A 24,429-nucleotide genomic window follows, 5' to 3' on the forward strand; every position below is an offset into this window, starting at 1 on the left:
CGCTTGTGAAATCCAGATACTGATTGGAAACAACTATAACTGCTATTAGAAGACTAGATAATGCTTGGAGATGACTAAAATTGCTATTAAAAAATTAAATAACGCTTGGAGACATCTATAACTGCTAATAGAAGACTAGATAATGCTTGTGAAATCTAGATACGAATTGGAAACAACTATAACTGCTATTAGAAGACTAGATAATGCTTGGAGATGACTAAAATTGCTATTAAAAAATTAAATAACGCTTGGAGACATCTATAACTGCTAATAGAAGACTAGATAATGCTTGTGAAATCTAGATACGAATTGGAAACAACTATAACTGCTATTAGAAGACTAGATAATGCTTGGAGATGACTAAAATTGCTATTAAAAAATTAAATAACGCTTGGAGACATCTATAACTGCTAATAGAAGACTAGATAATGCTTGTGAAATCTAGATACTGATTGGAAACAACTATAAATGCTATTAGAAGACTAGATAATGCTTGTGACAATCTAGATACTGATTTGAAACAAGTGTAACTGCTGTTAGAAGACTAGATAATACTTGGACATGACTAAAATTGCTATTAAAAGACTAGATAATGCTTGGGGGCATCTATAACTGCTAATAGAAGACTAGATAATGCTTGCAGACAGTTATAACTACTAATAGAAGAATAAATACTACTTGGGGATATCAATAACTGCTAATAGAAGACTAGATAATGCTTGTGAAATCTAGATACTGATTGGAAACAACTATAACTGCTATTAGAAGACTAGATAATGCTTGTGACAATCTAGATACTGATTTGGAACAACTACAACTGCTATTAGAAGACTAGATAATGCTTGGAATGACTAAAATTGCTATTAAAAGACTAGATAATGCTTGAAGATGACTAAAATTGCTATTAAAAGACTAGATAATGCTTGAAGATGACTAAAATTGCTATTAAAAGACTAGATAATGCTTGAAGATGACTAAAATTGCTATTAAAAGACTAGATAATGCTTGGGGGCATTTATAACTGCTAATAGAAGACTAGATAATGCTTGCAGACAGTTATAACTACTAATAGAAGAATAAATACTACTTGGGGATATCAATAACTGCTAATAGAAGACTAGATAATGCTTGGAGATGACTAAAATTGCTATTAAAAGACTAGATAATGCTTGGGGGCATCTATAACTGTTAATAGGAGACTAGATAATGCTTGCAGACAATTATAACTAATAATAGAAGACTAAATACTACTTGGGAACATCAATAACTGCTGATAGAAGACTAGATAATGCTTGTGAAATCTAGATACTGATTGGAAACGACTATAACTACTATTAGAAGACTAGATAATGCTTGTGACAATCTAGATACTGATTTGGAACAACTACAACTGCTGTTAGAAGACTAGATAATGTTTGGAATGACTAAAATTGCTATTAAAAGACTAGATAATGCTTGAAGATGACTAAAATTGTTATTAAAAGACTAGATAATGCTTGGGGACATCTATAACTGCTAATAGAAGACTAGATAATGCTTAGAGATGACTAAAATTGCTATTAAAAGACTAGATAATGCTTGGGGGTATCTATAACTGTTAATAGAAGACTAGATAATGCTTGGGGGTATCTATAATTGTTAATAGAAGACTAGATAATGCTTAGAGATGACTAAAATTGCTATTAAAAGACTAGATAATGCTTGGGGGTATCTATAACTGTTAATAGAAGACTAGATAATGCTTGGGGGTATCTATAATTGTTAATAGAAGACTAGATAATGCTTCTGACAATCTAGATACCGATTTGAAACATCTATAACTGCTATTAAAAGACTAGATAATGCTTGAGGACATTTATAACTGCTAATAGAAGACTAGATAATGCTTGCAACAATCTAGATACTGATTGGAAATAATTAAAACTGCTATTAGAACACTAGATAATGGTTGGACATGACTATAACTACTATTATAAGACTAGATAATGTTTGTGACAATCTAGATACTGATTTGAAACAACTATAACTGTTATTAGAAGACGAGATAATGCTTGAAGATGACTATAACTACTATTAAAAGACTAGATAATGCTTGGGGACATCTATAACTGCTAATAAAATACTAGATAATGCTTGCAGAGAGCTATAACTACTTGTAGAAGTCCAGATGATGCTTGGAGAGAGCTATAACTGCTGTTATAAGACTGAATAATCCTCGGTGATATCTATAACTGCTAATAGTAGACTTGATAATGTTTGGAGATGACTAAAATTGCTATTAAAAGACTAGATAATGCTTGTGGCAATCTAGATATTGCTTGTAGACATCTATAACTGCTAATAGAAGACGAATAATGTATGGAGACGACTATAATTGCTATTAGAAGACTAGATAACGCTTGTGGCAATCTAGATATTGCTTGGAGACATCTATAGCTGCTAATAGAAGTCTAGATAATCCTTGATTACACCTATAATTGCTATTAGAAGACTAGATACTGCTTGAAAATTCATAAATTTGAAGTTGATGAACATATTTGTTAGTCTTTCTGTCATTTCTAAACATTTATTAATTGTTTTGAGAGTTTTTCATCACTGATTGTCATCTAACTACATCTGCCAGATCTTTTTCTGTCAGTTGAGAATCATACGACTCAAGTAGTTCAATATTCTATATCTTGGCCCTACAACATTTGGCCATATTTTCCTCCAGCTCCACTCAATGTAGATTTTTTTCAATTCATCTCAATAATCAGCAATATTGTAATCATTGTGTCAAAATAAGGTAGGAAGGTGAAATAAACAAAGATATTTCTGTTGATAAAAATTGAACGGAAATATGTATGAAATTTAGCATACATTTTATTCAAACAATAATAATCAACAAAGTACTCGACGTCGAGATCGTTCCATGTCTTCTAAAGAGTACGTTTCAGACTGTCTCTACATGGAATAATCGTTTCAGCCTTGTGTGCAGGCGATGAGTCCTGTTGGAATATCCATTGCACTTTTTTTTATAAGTATCTCATCAAGAATGTTCTGAGAGTTAATTTTGACTTCATGATCTTCAAAAATCAGCGGAGTCTTCCCGGTTGAAATCATTCTAGCCCAAATTGTGGTGATTTTTTCCATCTCATTTTGAGTCTTTTTGGCTCAACTTCAAAATCATGGCACGATCATCTGAAAACGCAAAAAACAATCATTTAAATTTTTTTCAAGTCTTTAGTAACAATAAGACGAACGCAAAGTTAGGCTTTTAGACTTTTTTTAACACCCTGTATTAATAGAAGACTTGATCCGAGTATTAATATTGCTTGGAGAGAACTATAATTGTTAATACAAGACTATTTAGTGTTGGCAGAAGATTATAACCTGCTGGATATTGCTGACAGAAGACTAAATATTGCTTCTAGAAGACTATGTAGTGTTGGCAGAAGATTATATACTGCTTCTAGAAGACTATATAGTGCTAAAATAAGACTATACGTTATTTACAGACTAGATAAGGCATGCAGAAGATGAGGTACTGCTTGAAGACGACTATAACTATTAATAGAAGACTATGTGCTGTTGGCAAAAGACTATATATTGTTGGCAGAAGACTAGATACTGCTTCCAGAAGACTACTTAGTGCTAAAAGAAGACTACACAGTATGGATACGGCTGTCAGAAGATGAGGTACTGCTTGAGGAAGTCTAATATTGACTTCAGATGACTAGATAATGATAGTAAAACACTAAGATATTGTCGCTGATGACTAAATATTGTTTTGCAGAAGACTATATCTACTTTCCTCATCTCACCAAGTATAAATTCTTTGAATAAAAGAAAAAAAAATATATATATAACCTCACTCAAACTTTTCATAATAAAAAATTTATTAGATGAGACGATTTCCGTATTACTTATTTCGTTTCCGACAAAGCCAAAGCCATCATCAGGCTGAAATACGAAAAGTTAAAGGACGATTTAGGTTAAAATCCCGTTATTAATTAATCCTAACCTCGTTTTAACGTTACAGAAAACGCAACCTTATTTTTATTATTATAAACGGTGCGAAATTTCAATTAAACTCGTATCATTATCTAATCTTATTACGATATCATCAAAAAATGCGTCTAATTTTGCGCGCGCTAGAGAGAGAGAGAGAGATAACGTCGTAAATTGAATAAGCGATAGAAAGAAATAGAAGAAAATAAATAGTAAATCTAAAATTAGACGGATGCAATAGAAATAACCTAAAATATGAACAAAGATGGAAAAACAACCTCTTTATCTATCGGCCTTGGCGTCAAAATGGCCGCTGAAAATGAAATTTGGAATAAAAATTTCGAGAATTTATTTTGTTTCTTTTCGAGAAGATGCAAGAAAAGCCTCTTTCTTTGGTTGACCTCGAAACTGGTCCTCAACGAGAGATAACGGTTCATCATCGACCGCCATTTTATAAATATTACACCTGGAAGAATAAGAAGAATAAGAAAAATAAGAAAAAGGTGTTTTCTAAATTTCTTATTATCTTTTTTTAGTTATCGCCTCATTTATTGTTGTTATGTCGACGTTTATTTTAATTTTAAAAGGTTATCATATCCCCGGAAATGTTTATCATTAATTCATTAAAATCTATTTTTTTTTCGATTCGAATTAGAAAATCTTTCATCCCACGTCCAAGCTCCCCCCTTGGTGCTTTTGGGGTTATGGTGGTGGAGTTTAAAAGTGTTATGGATTGCGGGGAAGGGATTCTTCGAAACCCACTTAGATCCATCTGGTAAAGAACGAACGAACGAGAAGTAGAGGTCGTGAACTCGTCTCTTTATCTTCAAAATAAGTCTCAATATATCTCCTTATATCTCGATATATCTCAAAATAAATAATTTAAAACTAAAATTATTAAAACGCGTCGTTTCGACTGGAATAGAAATGAGTCATAGGTCACTATATTTACCTTCCGCTTCGCTTTTATTATTGACATAAACCTCACGTAGTTAAAAAAAAAAAATTAAAAACAACATAAAAAAAATCGCGGCGTTGGTGATTAATTTTTCAATTTCCTCCTTCTCCTTTCTTTGTGATTTTTTAATATGTAATGGTAGATAAAGCTAAAAAAGGAAAAAAAAACTTTAATAATGACTATGCTCTATTCTTCTATTAGCTGTACGTCTGAAGATGCACGGTTAAACCCGAAACTTTCTAGTTTTAGGTCTAGTGTTAGTTATAGTTTTAGTTCAATAAAAATATACAACATCGTAATATCTTATTGCTGTCACTAGAACTAACACAATACCCAGAACTAGAATCATTCGGGTTTAGCCGTCTTGAGAGACATGCGGCTATAGATTCTATTAACAGTTATAGATGTCCCCAAGCATTATCTAGTCTTTTAATAGCAATTTTAGTCATCTTCAAGCATTATCTAGTCTTTTAATAGCAATTTTAGTCATTCCAAGCATTATCTAGTCTTCTAATAGCAGTTATAGTTGTTTCTAATCAGTATCTAGATTGTCACAAGCATTATTTAGTCTTCTAATAGCAGTTATAATTGTTTCCAATCAGTATCTAGATTTCACAAGCATTATCTAGTCTTCTATTAGCAGTTATTGATGTCCCCCAAATAGTATTTAGTCTTCTATTAGTAATTATAATTGTTTGTAAGCATTATCTAGTCTTCTATTAACAGTTATAGATGCCCCCAAGCATTATCTAGTCTTTTAATCGCGATTTTAGTTATCTCCAAGCATTATCTAGTCTTCTAATAGCAATTATAGTTGTTTCCAATCAGTATCTAGATTTCACAAGCATTATCTAGTCTTTTATTAGCAGTTATTGATGTCCCCCAAATAGTATTTAGTCTTCTATTAGTAATTATAATTGTTTGTAAGCATTATCTAGTCTTCTATTAACAGTTATAGATGTCCCCAAGCATTATCTAGTCTTTTAATCGCGATTTTAGTTATCTCCAAGCATTATCTAGTCTTCTAATAGCAATTATAGTTGTTTCCAATCAGTATCTAGATTTCACAAGCATTATTTAGTCTTCTAATAGCAGTTATAGTTGTTTCCAATCAGTATCTAGATTTCACAAGCATTATCTAGTCTTCTATTAGCAGTTATTGATGTCCCCCAAATAGTATTTAGTCTTCTATTAGTAGTTATAATTGTCTGTAAGCATTATCTAGTCTTCTATTAACAGTTATAGATGCCCCCAAGCATTATCTAGTCTTTTGATCGCAATTTTAGTTGTCTCCAAGCATTATCTAGTCTTCTAATAGCAATTATAGTTGTTTCCAATCAGTATCTAGATTTCACAAGCATTATCTAGTCTTCTATTAGCAGTTATTGATATCCCCAAGTAGTATTTATTCTTCTATTAGTAGTTATAACTGTCTGCAAGCATTATCTAGTCTTCTATTAGTAGTTATAGATGCCCCCAAGCATTATCTAGTTTTTTAATAGCAATTTTATCATCTCCAAGTATTATCTAGTCTTCTAACAGCAGTTACACTTGTTTCAAATCAGTATCTACATTGTCACAAGCATTATTTAGCCTTCTATTAGCAATTATAGATGTCCCCAAGCATTATCTAGCCTTTTAATAGCAATTTTAGTCATTCCAAGCATTATCTAGTCTTCTAATAGCAGTTGTAGTTGTTTCAAATCAGTATCTAGATTGTCACAAGCATTATCTAGTCTTCTAATAGCAGTTGTAGTTGTTCCAAATCAGTATCTAGATTGTCACAAGCATTATCTAGTCTTCTAATAGCAGTTATAGTTGTTTCCAATCAGTATCTAGATTTCACAAGCATTATCTAGTCTTCTATTAGCAGTTGTAGTTGTTTCAAATCAGTATCTAGATTGTCACAAGCATTATCTAGTCTTCTAATAGCAGTTATAGTTGTTTCCAATCAGTATCTAGATTTCACAAGCATTATTTAGTCTTCTAATAGCAGTTATAGTTGTTTCCAATCAGTATCTAGATTTCACAAGCATTATCTAGTCTTCTATTAGTAGTTATTGATGTCCCCCAAATAGTATTTAGTCTTCTATTAGTAGTTATAATTGTTTGTAAGCATTATCTAGTCTTCTATTAACAGTTATAGATGCCCCCAAGCATTATCTAGTCTTTTGATCGCAATTTTAGTTATCTCCAAGCATTATCTAGTCTTCTAATAGCAATTATAGTTGTTTCCAATCAGTATCTAGATTTCACAAGCATTATCTAGTCTTCTATTAGCAGTTATTGATATCCCCAAGTAGTATTTATTCTTCTATTAGTAGTTATAACTGTCTGCAAGCATTATTTAGTCTTCTATTAGCAGTTATAGATGTCCCCAAGCATTATCTAGCCTTTTAATAGCAATTTTAATCATCTCCAAGGATTATCTATTCTTCTGTTACAGATAGTTACAGATATTCCCAAACATTATTTAGTCTTCTAGTAGCAATTATAGATATCCTCAAGCATTATTTCGTCTTCTAATAGTAGTTATAGCTGTCTCCAAGCATTATCTGGACTTCTAAAAACAACATAAAAAAAATCGCGGCGTTGGTGATTAATTTTTCAATTTCCTCCTTCTCCTTTCTTTGTGATTTTTTAATATTTAATGGTCGATAAAGCTAAAAAAGGAAAAAACAACTTTAATAATGACTATACTCTATTCGTCTATTAGCTGTACGTCTGAAGATGCACGGTTAAACCCGAAACTTTCTAGTTTTAGGTCTAGTGTTAGTTCTAGTTTTAGTTCAATAAAAATATGCAACATAGTGCTATATCTTATGCTAACTAGCGCTACCTAGCACTGCCACTAGAACTAACATAAGACCTAGAACTAGAATTATTCGGGTTTAGCCGTCTTGAGAGACGTGCGGCTAAATCCGAATGATTCTAGTTCTATGTCTTGTGTTAGTTCTACTGCTAATATAAAACTAGAACTAGTATAAAGCTATATTACTATGTTGCATATTTTTATTGCACTAAAACTAGAACTAACACTAGACCGATTACTGAAAACATACATTTTTAACATTTTGATGAAGTTTTATTAGATAATTTGAAGTTTTCATAAAGTTTCTTAGATTTTATTATGTTCCGATGAAGTTTTCGGGTTAACATTAAACTTCGTGATTAAAACTAAAATTATAATAAAGTTTTTTTAATTTGATTTAAAGTTCCTTTACTGGATAGTTAAATTTTTGGTTAAAGTTTGAAATTTTAATGAAGTTTCATAAAATAAATACAAAAATTTGAGAATTGATTGAAGTTTCTTATCCAAAAATAAGTTTTAAATAACTTCTTTAAATAATTATTAAACGTTTTTTGTAAAAAAATTAGATTATAACGAAGTTAGATGAAGTGCATTCATTAAATTTCCTTATTGATGAAATTAAAAAAAAAATCGTTGATATTATTGAAGTTTTTACAAAGTTTTGTGAAATTTTATCAAATAAATACAAATTATTTATTAAAACTTGATGATTAAATGAAGTTTTTTGAATTATTATTAAACTTTTTATAAAAAAATTAAAATTATAACGAGTTAGATGAAGTTGATTTGATTTTATCAAAGTTTTCTTGACGTGTAGCCCAAAATTGGGATAAATATTGAAGTTTTGAGCTAATTCTTTTGTATTAAATTCAAATTTTTACTAAAACATTATCCTTTTTGATGAAGTTTCATAAAATAACATCGCTATCATTGAAGTTATCAAGATTAAAATTGATTTCACGTTTTTAATTCTCAAATTTTAAAGTTTTGGTGAAATATCATCAAATAAATACAAATAATTTATTAAAATTTAAAAATTTGATCAAGTTTCAATTAAGTTTTTTGAATCATTATTAAACTTTTTGTAAAAATTAAGATATTAGCGAAGTTAGATAAGGTGGTTTTCTTACACTAAAATAATAAATACAAATTATTTATTATAACTTGAAGATTAAATGAAGTTCTTTGAATTATTATTAAACTTGTTATAAAAAATTAACATTATAATGAAGTTAGATCTCGATTTTATTGAAGTTTCTTTGATGTATAAACCCAAATGAGACTTTGAAGTCGTTTTCTTATACTGAACTTCCTTATTAACGTTTTGCGATGAAGTTTCATAAAGTAGCGTTGTTATTATTGAAGTTTTTGTGGTTACTACGTTGATTTTCGACTTTTTGAGTTTGAAATTTTCACAATTACATAAAACTTCATCAAATAAATGCGAATTATTGATACAAATATCAAAATTCAGTTAAATTTCTAAGATTCAATGAAGTTGTTTTCAATTTTTATTCAAATTTTTCTAAATAATTAAGAATATAACCTTTTTGGGTTAGGTTGGGTTCGGATTTAGATTAGATTTGGGTACCTTTTTAGGTTAGGTTAGGTTCGGATTTAGATTTTGGGTAGAGTTGAGTACAAATTTAGGTTGAGTTCGTCTTCGTCGCTTTATATTTATCACTTTCTTAATTCATTTATAGGAATAAACTCAAAAATACGAATTTGTATTTATAATAGATATCAAAAGATGGCGCAACATAATAAATCCAAACATCAACGAACAAAATTATAGTCTATAACAAAAAGATTCAAACCAGCACTCGCAACTAGACAAATGCATTTATAATTGAGCCAACCCGACGTTTAGTTTTAAAGATTCACGCTCGCCGACATTTTTAACTACGTTTATACTTTATTTTTTCATTCGGAGGAGTAAAATGAAAAGTCACGTTTACACAGTGTAATTTAGTACAAGTATATTGTAGTTATGAATTTAGTTACTTATTTGTTTAAACATAATAAACCCAAATAAAGGCTTGCACTATCATTAGAACTAACACTAGACCTAGAACTAGAATCACTCGGGTTTAGCCGTCTTGAAAGACGTGCGGCTAAATCCGAATGTTTCTAGTTCTTGGACTAGTGTTAGTTCTAGTGGCAGTGGTAGGTAGGTCTAGTTAGGATAAAATATTAGTATGTTGTATATTTTTATTGCACTAAAACTAGAACTAACACTACAACTAACACAAGACCTAGAACTAGAATCATTCGGGTTTAGCCGTCTTGAGAGACGTGCTGCTAAATCCGAATGTTTCTAGTTCTCGGTCTAGTGTTAGTTATAATCGCAGTGCTAGGTAACGCTAGTTAGATAAAATATTACTATGTTGCATATTTTTATTGCATTAAAACTAGAACTACAATTAGTTTGGGATTATACATCAAAGAAACTTCAATAAAATCAGATCAACCTCATCTAACTATGTTATAATATTAATTTTTTATAAGAATTTTAATAATAATTCAAAAAATTTCACTGAAACTTCAAATAATTTGTATTTATTTATTTTAAACTTCATCGCAAAATTGTAATAAGAAAGTTTAGTATAAAAAAACTACTCTATTCTTTAACAAAACTTCAATAAAATGAAAACCACCTTATCTAACTTCGTTATTATCTTAATTTTTACAAAATTCTAAAATTTTAATAATGATTCAAAAAACTTAATTTTCAAGTTTTAATAAATACAAATATTTATTTGATGAAATTTCACCAAAGCTTTAAAATTTGAGAATTAAAAACGATTCAATCTTGATAACTTCAATAATAGCGATGTTATTTTATGAAATTTCTTTAAACCCGAATGATTCTAGTTCTAGGTCTTGTGTTAGTTTTAATGACAGTGCTAGGGTAGTATAATTAGATGGGGTTATCTCAAAAAATGTCGTTTAACCCTAAATAGGTGTCGCTATAGATACGCCATTTTGAAAAAAAAAATAAAAGAAAAATTTCATCAATACTTTCTTGTAGGAAATGAAAAATCCTTTTATTTGAGCCCAAACATGATAGGTTTATCTCAAAAAAATGTTGTTTGAACCTAAATAGATGGCGCTACAAAACTGACATCTTGAAAAAAAAAATGTTTGAGATAACCCTATCGTGTTGGTACTCATTCTAAAACATTTTTCATCGCGGAAGCGAATTTTTAAACAAAACTTTAATAAGTAATATCATTTTTCAACTCAACCTATCCAAACATAACCTAAAATAATAAATCAAAAAAATTTTCATTAACATTTTCTTGTAGGAAATGAAAAATCCTTTTATTTGAGCCTAAACATGACGGGTTTATCTCAAAAAAATGTTTTTTGAACCTAAATAGGTAAATAGGTGGCGCTACAAAACTGACATTTTGAAAAAAAAAATCTTTTAAGATAACCCCATCGTGTTGGTACTCATTTTAAAACATTTTTCATCGCGATAGCGAATTTTTATACAAAACTTTAATAAGTAATCATTTTCCAACTTAACCTATCCAAACATAACCTAACCTAATAAATCAAAAAAATTTTCATTAATAATTACTTGTAGAAAATGAAAAATCCTTTAATTTGAGCCCAAACATGATGGGGTTATCTCAAAAAATGTCGTTTAACCCTAAATAGGTGGCGCTGTAGAATCGCCATTTTGAAAAGAAAAAAATAAAAGAAACATTTCATCAATACTTTCTTGTAGGAAATGAAAAATCCTTTTATTTGAGCCCAAACATGATGGGTTTATCTCAAAAAAAATGTTGTTTGAATCTAAATAGATGGCGCTACAAAACTGACATTTTGAAAAAAAAAATGTTTGAGATAACCCTATCGTGTTGGTACTCATTCTAAAACATTTTTTATCGCGGAAGCGAATTTTTAAACAAAACTTTAATAAGTAATCATTTTTTAACTCAACCTATCCAAACATAACCTAAAATAATAAATCAAAAAAATTTTCATTAACATTTTCTTGTAGGAAATGAAAAATCCTTTTATTTGAGCCCAAACATGACGGGTTTATCTCAAACAAATGTTATTTGAACCTAAATAGGTAAATAGGTGGCGCTACAAAACTGACATTTTGAAAAAAAAAATCTTTAAGATAACCCCATCGTGTTGGTACTCATTTTAAAACATTTTTCATCGCGATAGGGAATTTTTATACAAAACTTTAATAAGTAATCATTTTCCAACTTAACCTATCCAAACATAACCTAACCTAATAAATCAAAAAAATTTTCATTAATAATTACTTGTAGAAAATGAAAAATCCTTTAATTTGAGCCCAAACATGATGGGGTTATCTCAAAAAATGTCGTTTAACCCTAAATAGGTGTCGCTATAGATACGCCATTTTGAAAAAAAAAATAAAAGAAAAATTTCATCAATACTTTCTTGTAGGAAATGAAAAATCCTTTTATTTGAGCCCAAACATGATGGGTTTATCTCAAAAAAAATGTTGTTTGAATCTAAATAGATGGCGCTACAAAACTGACATTTTGAAAAAAAAAATGTTTGAGATAACCCTATCGTGTTGGTACTCATTCTAAAACATTTTTTATCGCGGAAGCGAATTTTTAAACAAAACTTTAATAAGTAATCATTTTTCAACACAACCTATCCAAACATAACCTAAAATAATAAATCAAAAAAATTTTCATTAACATTTTCTTGTAGGAAATGAAAAATCCTTTTATTTGAGCCCAAACATGACGGGTTTATCTCAAACAAATGTTATTTCAACCTAAATAGATAAATAGGTGGCGCTACAAAACTGACATTTTGAAAAAAAAAATCTTTAAGATAACCCCATCGTGTTGGTACTCATTTTAAAGCATTTTTCATCGCGATAGCGAATTTTTATACAAAACTTTAATAAGTAATCATTTTTCAACTCAACCTATCCAAACATAACCTAAAATAATAAATCAAAAAAATTTTCATTAACATTTTCTTGTAGGAAATGAAAAATCCTTTTATTTGAGCCCAAACATGACGGGTTTATCTCAAAAAAATGTTATTTCAACCTAAATAGGTAAATAGGTGGCGCTACAAAACTGACATTTTGAAAAAAAAAATCTTTAAGATAACCACATCGTGTTGGTACTCATTTTAAAACATTTTTCATCGCGATAGCGAATTTTTATACAAAACTTTAATAAGTAATCATTTTCCAACTTAACCTATCCAAACATAACCTAACCTAATAAATCAAAAAGATTTTCATTAACAATTTCTTGTAGAAAATGAAAAATCCTTTAATTTGAGCCCAAACATGATGGTGTTATCTCAAAAAATGTCATTTAACCCTAACTAGGTGGCGCTAGAACCGCCATTTTGAAAAGAAAAAAAGTTGAAGATAACCCCATCGTGTTGGTACTCATTTTAAAGCATTTTTTATCGCGATTACGAATTTTTATATAAAGCTCAAAAATATTCAATTTCGAACCAAACCTAACCTAAAATTAACCTAAATTGATAAAACAAAAAAAAAATCTTTTCTAACGACTAAACCCGAACATTTCTAGACCCAGAACTAGAATCATTCGGGTTTAGCCGTCTTAAGAGACGTGCGGCTAAACCCGAATGATTCTAGTTCTAGGTCTAGTGTTAGTTCTAATGACAGTGCTAGATAGCGCTAGTTAGGATCACTTCGTTATAATCTAATTTTTTTTACAAAAAAGTTTAATAATTATTTAAAAAACTTATTCTCGGATAAGAAATTTCAATGAAATCTCAAGTTTTTTATAACAAATATTATGTAGAACTTCATTAAAACTTCAAATTTTAACCACAAATAGAAGTATAAAGAAAGGAACGTCAAATCAAATTAAAAAAAAACTTTTTTATAACTTTATTTTTGATAACAAAATTTAATGTTAATCCGAAAAACTTTATAATCTAATAAAACTTCATCAAAATATTAAAAATATATTCGAAATAGGAATGTTTCGTAAAAATTTTCGATGTGAAGTTTCTTAGTAATTTAAAAACTTAAAATAATTCAATTTATTCAAAAAAATATCAATAAAACCTCGTTCAAACTACAAATGAAGTTTTTAACGAAGTAATTTTAAAAATCGACATGTTTAAATGAACTCAGAAAACATAAAAGATAACGGATGCCACAACAACAAAAAAAAATTCTTCTCCGCGTACAAAGTAGTCGAGAAAATTATTTCGGTCAACACACAACGGAGCCTCGTCCGTTTCAAAACTCGTCTTCTTTCTTTTTCTCGACGCGTCTCTTTCTACGTTGTGTTTATTTTGTATGTGTGGGGCTTCGTCTTCCATCTCTTTCTTCCTTCAACTAAACTTTATCGATTTACTCATTTCGAATCATAACAAATTTTATATTTATTATTAAAAAAATGTTTTTAAAAAGATTCCTAGATTGTGTATTTGATTTGGATTCAAAAATATCAAGTTGGTTGTAAGATGAGTGTGAAATGAGTGAGATGAGTGAATTGAAGTGGTGGGGATGGTGTCCTTGCGCGCCGTCTCTCGGCGGGACTCGTTTCGATTCATTCTGCCCAGAAGCGAAGCCCCATCTCACTCGTTCGCCTAAATCATCTCTCTTTACAAAGAACGTTACATTCGAACGTTTTGTGAGGGGAGTTGCGGGGTGAGAGGAGCGGGTCGTGGGTGGTTTGGCGTTGACCTTGAAACGGGAAAAATCGAATGGCCCGGGGTTTCGAGTTCGAAATTTATTATTGGGTGGAGGGGAGATCTATACGGTGAAAAAAAATTTTCGATGTAAAAATTATTTGTCGGCAAAGTCACGTTTTCAAACACATTCCTATTATTTAATCACCGCGCGTTTTGTTACTAAGTCAGCGTTATTAAAGAAATTGTAAAACACGAATTTTGCAATTAAATCCCTCGCGAAGCAAAATAACTTGAAAAAAATGCTAACTAACCTAAAAATATTGTTTTTATTTTTAAATTAAACACTCCACTAATTTTTGTTTTCTTCATTTTTAATTATTAATTATTAAAAATCCAAGTAGACTTAGGCACCGAACGATCAGCTTCCACTGATCATAATCCCGGTAGCCGTGGAGTGCTCAAAACAATATTAACCACGCCTTTTCCCCCACCCAAATCAACAAAATAAGGGGAAAAGGTGGTTTCATCCCCCACTTTTTCTTATTCATACATATATATAAATAATTTCTTTGTTTTTTTTTTTTTTATTTCGCTTATATTTATATCATTGATTTAATTCTTTAAATTTTACATTCTTAATTTTAATCATTTTAGAACGTACTTTTCAATTCCATATCGAATTTCTTGGGTGGGGATAAAACGATGATGGCCGATTCGTCGCGACCAATAAAAACGTTGTTGGGCGGGGTCGTTGCGTGGCGGGGGAATTCGCGTTCCCCTTTAAAATTTTGTTACCCCCACCACTACCGCCTTCGTACGCTTGGGGTCAACGTTTCTTCAGTCCGACGGGCCGTGGATGGCGCAGATGTAACTTTGATCGGTTTGTAAAGAGCGCGGCGGAGAGAGAGGGGGTGGGGAGAAAGAAAAAGATGAAAATGTGGCCTTTTTAAAGGCTTCTTTTATTGTTATAAACAATCGCCGCGTTACGTTTATTTTATTAAATAATAAATTTTGAGATAAGATAATTTTTGTGAAACAATGAACATTGTGTTTGTTTAAATGCGCTTTTTTTAAACATTTATTTTTGTTAAATTTGACCTAACCTAACAAAAAGGTAAAAATGACGAATTTATTGTTTTATTTGATGATATATAAAACACTTAATTCGGATTTATGATGTATCAAGTGTTATACAGGGTAATTGTTGTGATATAAAATTTCTAAATTATCAACAATTACAGCTTATGATATGCTAAATGTCGAATAATGACTTTTGACATATATTATGACATATAATATATTATGTATTTAAGTTATTAACAACAAATTTTAATGATATATCATATACTAATTGCTCAAATTACCACCAAATCGGATTTATGATATGCGCAATGCAAAAAAAAAACTTGTTACTGATATATCATGTTGAATTTTTGTTTTTGATGATCATAAAAATGTCCAAACTAACAATTGTCAAGCAAGACTAAGATATGATATGTTAAGTGAAACCATATTAAATGTAATGTTTTTAATAACAATGTCTAAAAACGGTGTTTTTTGAGGATTAAATTAAAAGGATGGTCAAAAGGAATACTTATGGTTTGTTGAGATTGAATTAAGAAAAAAGTTCTATTTGATGATATAACACTTATTAATAATAGTTTTGACATAAAAATATCGTTGATTAAAAATGAAATTCGTTGATGTTTTCTTGTAGGAGATGAAAAATCGTTTAATTTGAGTCCAAACTCGCTGGGGTTATCTCAAAAACTACCATTTCAACCTCAATCGATATCACTACTGATAGCCGCCATTTTGAAAAAAAATTTTCATTGATATTTTCTTATAGAAAATGAAAAATCTGTTTATTTGAGTCCAAACTCGATGGGGTTATCTCAAAAAATACCATTTCAACCTAAATCGATATCACTACTGATAGCCGCCATTTTGAAAAAAAAATTTCATTAATATTTTCTTATAGAAAATGAAAAAACTGTTTATTTGAGTCCAAACTCGATGGGGTTAACTTAAAAAATACGATTTCAACCTAAATCGATATCACTACTGATAGCCGCCATTTTGAAAAAAAATTTTCATTGATATTTTCTTATAGAAAATGAAAAATCTGTTTATTTGAGTCCAAACTCGATGGGGTTATCTCAAAAAATACCATTTCAACCTAAATCGATATCACTACACTAATAGTCGCCATTTTGAAAAAAAATTTTCATTAATATTGTCTTATAGAAAATGAAAAAACTGTTTATTTGAGTCCAAACTCGATGGGGTTATCTCAAAAAATACCATGTCAACCTAAATCGATATCACTACTGATAGCCGCCATTTTGAAAAAAAATTTCATTAATATTATCTTATAGAAAATGAAAAAACTGTTTATTTGAGTCTAAACTCGATGGGGTTATCTTAAAAAATACGATTTCAACCTAAATCGATATCACTACTGAAAGCCGCCATTTTGAAAAAAAAATTTAAGATAACCCTATCGTGTTGGTACTCATTTTAAAGGATTTTTTGTCGCGATATCGAATTTTTATATAATCTTTAATAAGTAGTCATTTTTCAACTCAACCTATCGAAACATAACCTAATCTAATAAATCCAAAAATTTTTCATTAACATTTTCTTGTTGGAAATGAAAAATCCTTTTATTTGAGCCCAAACATGATGGGGTTATCTCAAAAAATGTCGTTTAACCCTAACTAGGTGGCGCTGTAGAACCGCCATTTTGAAAAGATAAAAAGTAGAAGATAACCCCATCGTGTTGGTACTCATTTTAAAGCAATTTTTATAGCGATTACGAATTTTTATATAAAGCTCAAAAATATTCAATTTCGAATCAAACTTAACCTAAATTGATGCAACATAAAAAAATTTTTAATATTTTCTTGTAGGAAATGAAAAATGTTTAAATTTGAGTCCAAACAAGATGGGGTTATCTTAAAAAAATGTTGTTTGAACCTAAATAGATGGCGCTGTAGAACCGCCATTTTGAAAAGAAAAAAAGTTAAAGATAACCCCATCGTGTTGGTACTCATTTTAAAGCATTTTTTATCGCGATTACGAATTTTTATATAAAGCTCAAAAATATTCAATTTCGAACCAAACTTAACCTAAATTGATGCAACAAAAAAAAATCTTTAATATTTTCTTGTAGGAAATGGAAAATCTTTAAATTTGAGTCCAAACAAGATGGGGTTATCTTAAAAAAATGTTGTTTGAACCTAGATAGGTGGCGCTGTAGAACCGCCATTTTGAAAATAAAAAAAGTTGAAGATAACCCCATCGTGTTGGTACTCATTTTAAAGCATTTTTTATCGCGATCACGATTTTTTATATAAAGCTTAAAAATATTCAATTTCGAACCAAACTTAACCTAAATTAATAAAATTTAAAAAAAATCCTTAATATTTTCTTGTAGGAAATGGAAAATCTTTAAATTTGAGTCCAAATAACATGGGGTTATCTTAAAAAAATGTTTTTTGAACCTAGATAGGTGGCGCTGTATAACCGCCATTTTGAAAATAAAAAAAGTTGAAGATAACCCCATCGTGTTGGTACTCATTTTAAAGGATTTTTAATCGCGATGATGAATATTTATATAAAAATTATCACTTTCAACCAAAAAATTTAATTTTTTTTTTAATATTGTAGTTTATTTGTTTTTAGGCAAAACATCACGGTCCAACAGGATCTATACAAACCCGTTCGGTCACCATTGGCGCCCGCCCAACCCCGTTACCAATTTCCAACGGCAGCTCCCTCGCCCCATCAACAACAACAGCAGCAACAGCCCCCGACGAGTTTGCCACCGCAGCTGGCCGCCGCGCATCAACTGGTCACCGTGGCCACTCCCGTCGGGCAGCGTTATCTGCAGGCTGCGCCACCACCCCAACAACAACAACAGCAGCCCCCGCAACAACAAGCCCCGCCGCCACCCCTCCCCTCAACCTATCGCGATTATCGCCATCAAACGAGGATATCGCTGCTGCCGCCTCCTGAGTACGCGGGGGGTAGAGGACCTGGGCGGGAAGTATTATTGCAAGGAGGTGCTGCGCAAATCGCTATAGCCGCGGCGGTTGCTCAGCAACAACACCAAGAACAACAACAGCAACTTCAGGGTCAACAACCGTTTCCTAAAAAAATTCGATTACAAGATCATAAAGATGTGCAACCTTTACGGATCGATACAAGGGTAAGTTATTAAATATAAATATACAGGGTGTCACACAAAAAACGCCCCTTTATTTACATTCCGATTTTCATGACACAGGTATCAAATGGAATGGTTTTATAAATACTGTAATTCATGCTACAAATAAATTTTTTACTACTCCATCTTCAATTTCAAGCGATTATTAACTTTTGTTTTTCAAATTGCTGCGTATATTTTTCTTCACGTCATTGGATAGAGATTTTTTTCCTGAATCCATTGATGTACAATACATTCATTTTAAATGTAATTTTAGCAGAGAAAAGACACCCTGTATATACAGGTTGTTACATAAGACTGCCGCAAGCTGTAACTCTGTCATTTACCTTCCGATTTTCATGAGCGAGGTATCAAATGAAAAGGTTTCATGAATACTATTATTCAAGCTACAAATAAACTTTTTCCAATGCCATCTTCAATTTCTAGCGATTATCAACTTTTGATTTTCAAATTGCTCAGTATATTTTTCTTCACGCTATTGTATATAGATTCTTTTTCTGAACCCATTAATGTACAATACATCAACATTAATTGTAATTGTACCATAGAAAAACATTAAAATAGTTTCCCTTAAAGTCACTTGTGTTATACTGCAGTATGCCATGGGATAAATAAAAAAACAAACTTATAAGTATCATTTACAACTGCTTCGAGCATTTAAATAGCATTTAATGACTGTTATCAGTTTTGCGTGTTATTTTTTTCCATGGCACACTGCAGTATTACAGAAGTGACTAAGACAATGTTCGGAAAATGTTTTAATTGTTTTTCTCTGCTAAAATTACAATTAATGTTAATGTATTGTACAGGGTGTCCCAATTTCGATGTCTGAATAGGCTATCTCGGAAACTATAAGAGCTAGAAAAAAAGTAGCTTACATGTCATGATCTCGTTTTTCGAGAAACTGTTAATGCCAAAAACCTCAAAGCGCTACCGTCTTTTGTTTTTCCCCTAGAGACCAAAATTGAAAATATCGTAAAACCAGCAAGTGCAATTATCTTGGTTGTTATTATAGGTGGAGTATTATAACTAAGACATTATATGGACACTTTTTTACAGAGAATTTGATGATGTAGTCAAAAAATTTTTTTCGAATTTAGATTTTGAGATATTGTCACAATTTTCGTTTTTTTAAATGGATACAACCACTGATTATTCGCTTATTAAATTCGTTATTTTTTTCTGATTACAAAAATATGGGGTTAGATAGGTCTATTTCTTATTGTTTTAGAATAAAGTTAAAAATAAACTTTTTTTTTAGTGTCGTCAAAGAAATTAAATTTACAGTTTCCTGTAAATTATAACTAAAAATTAAAAACACATATTAACGATATTTGAAACAAATATATTTGTTGAACTATTTAATTTATATTTGTTTTAACACAAAAGTTGGAATAGATTGCATAATTTCACATTTTTTATTAATATTTAATATTATTATTAAATAAAAATTTAAAAAAAATTAAAATTAAATGACATTTGTATTCAAAAATTTTCTTTTAAGATCGATTACGAAAAGTTTAACATGTTAGAATGTTACATATTAGAAAATAAAGTAAATTTTATATACATTTTTAGTAGAATAATTTTTAGTTATAGTTACAGGAAACTGTAAATTTAATTTTTTTGACGATACTAAAAAAAAGTTTATTTTTAGCTTTTTAATTTAATAATTAAATAAGAAGATAACTTCTGGTATTTAAAAACAAATAATTTTTTGAATATGTAACATGTTAAACTTTTCAAAATTTTCGTAATTCATCTCAAAAACAGGATTTTTAAAGTGACACATCAGAAAATTTTTTAATATAAACAAATGGCGCCATCTATCAATAATTTATTAAGTCATTTAAGAATAATATTAAATATTAATAAAAAATGTGAAATAATGCAACCTATTCCAACTTTTGAATAATTACATATATAAATTAAATAGTTCAACAAATATATTTGTTTCAAATATCAGAAATATGTTTTTTTAATTTTTAATTATAGTACCGTAATTTACAGGAAACTGTAAATTTAATTACTTGAAGACACTAAAAGAAAAGTTAATTTTTAGCTTTATTCTAAAACAATAGGATTTGACAGCCCTATATTTTTATAATCAGAAAAAAATAACGAATTTAACAAGGTTATTTCCATTTAAAAAAACGAACATTGTGATAATATCTCAAAATCTAAAACCGAAAAAATTTTTTTGACTACGTCATCAAATTCTCTGTAAAAAAGTGTCCATATAATGTCTTAGTTATAATACTCCACCTATAATAACAACCAAGATAATTGCACTTGCTGGTTTTACGATATTTTCAATTTTAGCCTCTAGGGGAAAAACAAAAAACGATAGCGTTTTGAGGTTTTCGACATTGGAACTTATTTAAAAAAAGAGATCAAGACATGTAAGCTATTTTTTTTCTAGCTCTTATAGTTTCCGAGATAGCTTATTCGGACGTCGAATTTGAACCACCCTGTACATGAGCATTGAAACCTAAAAATCTAAAATTTTGGACTTGGTCACATTCTCTTGTATACCGACGATATTTTAGATTGAAAATTTAGAATGAACAAAATTTCAAACCTGTACGAATAGTGGAACCTAAAATTCTAACGAACCAGTTACGTGAGACACCTGTATACTTCTATATAATTAATTTATGTTTTTAGGAACAATCTGGCGTTTATAATCCTCAAGTAGAAGCGATTTCCCCAACGATTCCCGATCACATACAACAAGAAGATCAATTATTTCGCACCACAAAAGACGAACTCCTCCAACAAATCAGCCGGGTGGATCGTCAAATTTCAAAAGCCGAATCGGAAATAATAAAACTCCGCGAGAAACAAACGGAACTCGAGGAGTCCGCGAAAAAACCCAAAGGCAAACAGAAAGTCGAAGAGGAAACGCAACAAAAACACCAGAGCTTGGCCCAACAAATCTACGCGGAGAACCGACGCAAAGCCCAAAATGCCCATTCGAAATTGGACGCTTTGGGGCCGAAAGCCGATTGGCCCATGTATAATCAACCCTCCGACGCGCCCGTTTACCACGAGAATAAGCGCAAAAACGTCGCGTTTAAACGCCGGTTATTGGATTATTTTAAAAAGAGGCACGCGGAAAAAGACGGCAGGAATTTACACCTAATCGAGACTTACAGCAAAATGATGCAGGATTGGCATAGGAAAGTTGAAAAAACGGAGTCGAGTTCTAAAAGGAAAACGAAAGAGGTTAAAAATCGCGAGTTTTTCGAACGAGTTTTTCCCGAATTAAGAAAACAACGCGAAGATAAAGAGAGGTAATTAATTAATTAATTAATATATTAAATTAAAATCACATATTTGATTAAATTTATTTTTTAGGTTTAATAGAGTTGGTGCTCGAATTAAATCAGAAGCTGATATGGAAGAAATAATGGATAACCTGCAAGAACAAGTACTCGAGGATAAAAAAATGAGAAGTTACGCGGTGATTCCCCCGGTTATGTTGGATGGGAAAGAGCGCAAATTGGTTTATCAGAACAATAACGGTTGCGTTGAAGATATGGCGGCCGTCCATAAATCGCGGCAATTCCTCAACGTGTGGACGCAGGCGGAAAAGGAAGTTTTTAAGGAGAAGTATTTGCAACACCCCAAAAATTTTTATTTGATAGCTTCGTGTCTTGAAAAGAAATCGGTCGCCGATTGCGTTCAATATTATTACCTCAGTAAGAAAACGGAAAATTATAAACAATTATTGAAACGATCGAGGCAAAGGACGAGGCATCGACCCCCCAAAACAAACCCCACAGGCGTCGACAATCTACCACCGGGTGTCGTTACAAGACACCAAAAGGTAACTAATTAATCAATTAATAAATAAAAAAAAATTAATTAAATTTTTTAGGAACAACAATTAAAAACGAACAACACAACTCAACCGAATTACGATCCATCAGACACCTCAACGACGAATCCAACCCAAAACGTTTCAAACACAACAGCGGCTGTAACTCCAACAACAACCTCAGTGACTTCATCTCCATCCCCCGCACCCGCTTCGACCCCAAACACGGTCGTTTCAAGTTCGGGGCCCTCAACGACGTCGACAACGGCAGCAACCACGACGGTTGTTACTGTTAAAACAGAAATAAGTCCCGTTGAGGCGATAACAACACCAACGGCGGGAAATGGTGGCGAAGAAAAAATTGATGTGACGTCAGGGGGTGATGCGAAGAAACCCGCTCTCGCCGAAATTAAAACTGAAATTGTGTCTGATGCGACGTCGGTTGTTGATGGGTTGATTGAGGTGAAACAAGAGGAGATAACCGTGGAGGATGTTGTGGTTAAGGAGGAGGTTGTTGTGAAGGTTGAGGAGAGTGGTGGTGATGATGGGAGGTGAGGAAATTAATTAATTAAATCTAATTGTCTTAATAAATTGTCTTTTTGCCTCAGTGGATTAACTGCTGATTATATCTTCTCAAATTAGAAGTCAAAATTGACATCATTCGAAAGCTTGTTTGAGAAAGTAATTATTTTTATCAAAACGTTGTCTAATTTATGGTAAATAAGGAAAAATGGTAGAAATCTAGTTTCCTGAAAAATTTTATTACAAAATTAAAAAGAAATTAAAAAGTTGGTGATTTTAAAAAATGTTGCCTACAAATTTTGTTCCTTTTTTAATTTTGAACAAGTTTTATTTGAAAAATATTTTGATACAAACAATATTTAGGAAGATATCCTTAAATTTAATTTCTATACTATTCAGAGGGAAATTAAAAAATTGATAATTTTAAAAAATTTTGCCTACAAAAGTTGTTCCTTTTTTAATTCTTAACAAGTTTTATTTGAAAAATATTTTGATACAAACAATATTTAGGAAGATATCGTTAAATTTCATTTTTGTACTATTCAGAGGGAAATTAAAAAATTGATAATTTTAAAAAATGGTGCCTACAAAGGTTGTTCCTTTTTTAATTCTTAACAAGTTTTATTTGAAAAATATTTTGATACAAACAATATTTAGGAAGATATCCTTAAATTTCATTTCTGTACTATTCAGAGGGAAATTAAAAAATTGATAATTTTAAAAAATGGTGCCTACAAAAGTTGTTCCTTTTTTAATTCTTAACAAGTTTTATTTGAAAAATATTTTGATACAAACAATATTTAGGAAGATATCCTTAAATTTCATTTCTATACTATTCAGAGGGAAATTAAAAAATTGATAATTTTAAAAAATGTTGCCTACAAAGGTTGTTCCTTTTTTAATTCTTAACAAGTTTTATTTGAAAAATATTTTGATACAACCAATATTTAGGAAGATATCTTTAAATTTCATTTCTATACTATTCAGAGGGAAATTAAAAAATTGATAATTTTAAAAAATGTTGTCTACAAATTTTATTCCTTTTTTAATTTTGAACAAGTTTTATTTGAAAAATATTTTGATACAAACAATATTTAGGAAGATATCCTTAAATTTCATTTCTATACTATTCAGAGGGAAATTAAAAAATTGATAATTTTAAAAAATGGTACCTACAAAAGTTGTTCCTTTTTTAATTCTTAACAAGTTTTATTTAAAAAATATTTTGATACAAACAATATTTAGGAAGATATCCTTAAATTTCATTTTTGTACTATTCAGAGGGAAATTAAAAAATTGATAATTTTAAAAAATTTTGCCTACAAATTTTGTTCCTTTTTTAATTTTGAACAAGTTTTATTTGAAAAATATTTTGATACAAACAATATTTAGGAAGATATCCTTAAATTTCATTTCTATACTATTCAGAGGGAAATTAAAAAATTGAT

General features: G+C 30.3%; 1 protein-coding gene and 1 long non-coding RNA gene across 4 annotated transcripts in view; one reads left to right on the forward strand and one right to left on the reverse strand.

Annotated features, from left to right (window-relative positions):
• Positions 1-24,429, forward strand: part of LOC111415336 (nuclear receptor corepressor smrter) — a 66,870-nt gene that overhangs the window by 2,658 nt on the left and 39,783 nt on the right. The window contains exons 3-6 of the mRNA XM_071201080.1: positions 18,093-18,618; positions 21,304-21,932; positions 21,997-22,468; positions 22,520-23,010. Coding sequence (XP_071057181.1) covers positions 18,093-18,618; positions 21,304-21,932; positions 21,997-22,468; positions 22,520-23,010 — 2,118 coding nt within the window. The remainder of the gene's footprint in view (positions 1-18,092; positions 18,619-21,303; positions 21,933-21,996; positions 22,469-22,519; positions 23,011-24,429) is intronic.
• LOC139432485 (uncharacterized) overlaps positions 2,845-24,429 on the reverse strand; it is a 63,745-nt gene continuing 42,160 nt past the window's right edge. The window contains exons 8-10 of one of the 3 annotated variants that reach the window (XR_011642257.1): positions 7,417-7,611; positions 4,943-5,096; positions 2,845-3,180 (exon numbers count right to left, since the gene is read on the reverse strand). This is a non-coding gene — a long non-coding RNA (uncharacterized lncRNA). Of the gene's footprint in view, positions 3,181-4,942; positions 7,612-24,429 lie in introns of all 3 variants that reach the window. The other 2 variants (XR_011642256.1, XR_011642255.1) reach the window with 2 other exon arrangements.

Source organism: Onthophagus taurus, unplaced genomic scaffold (genome assembly GCF_036711975.1).
Source record: "Onthophagus taurus isolate NC unplaced genomic scaffold, IU_Otau_3.0 ScKx7SY_16, whole genome shotgun sequence".
In the NCBI taxonomy this organism is placed as follows: domain Eukaryota; kingdom Metazoa; phylum Arthropoda; class Insecta; order Coleoptera; family Scarabaeidae; genus Onthophagus; species Onthophagus taurus.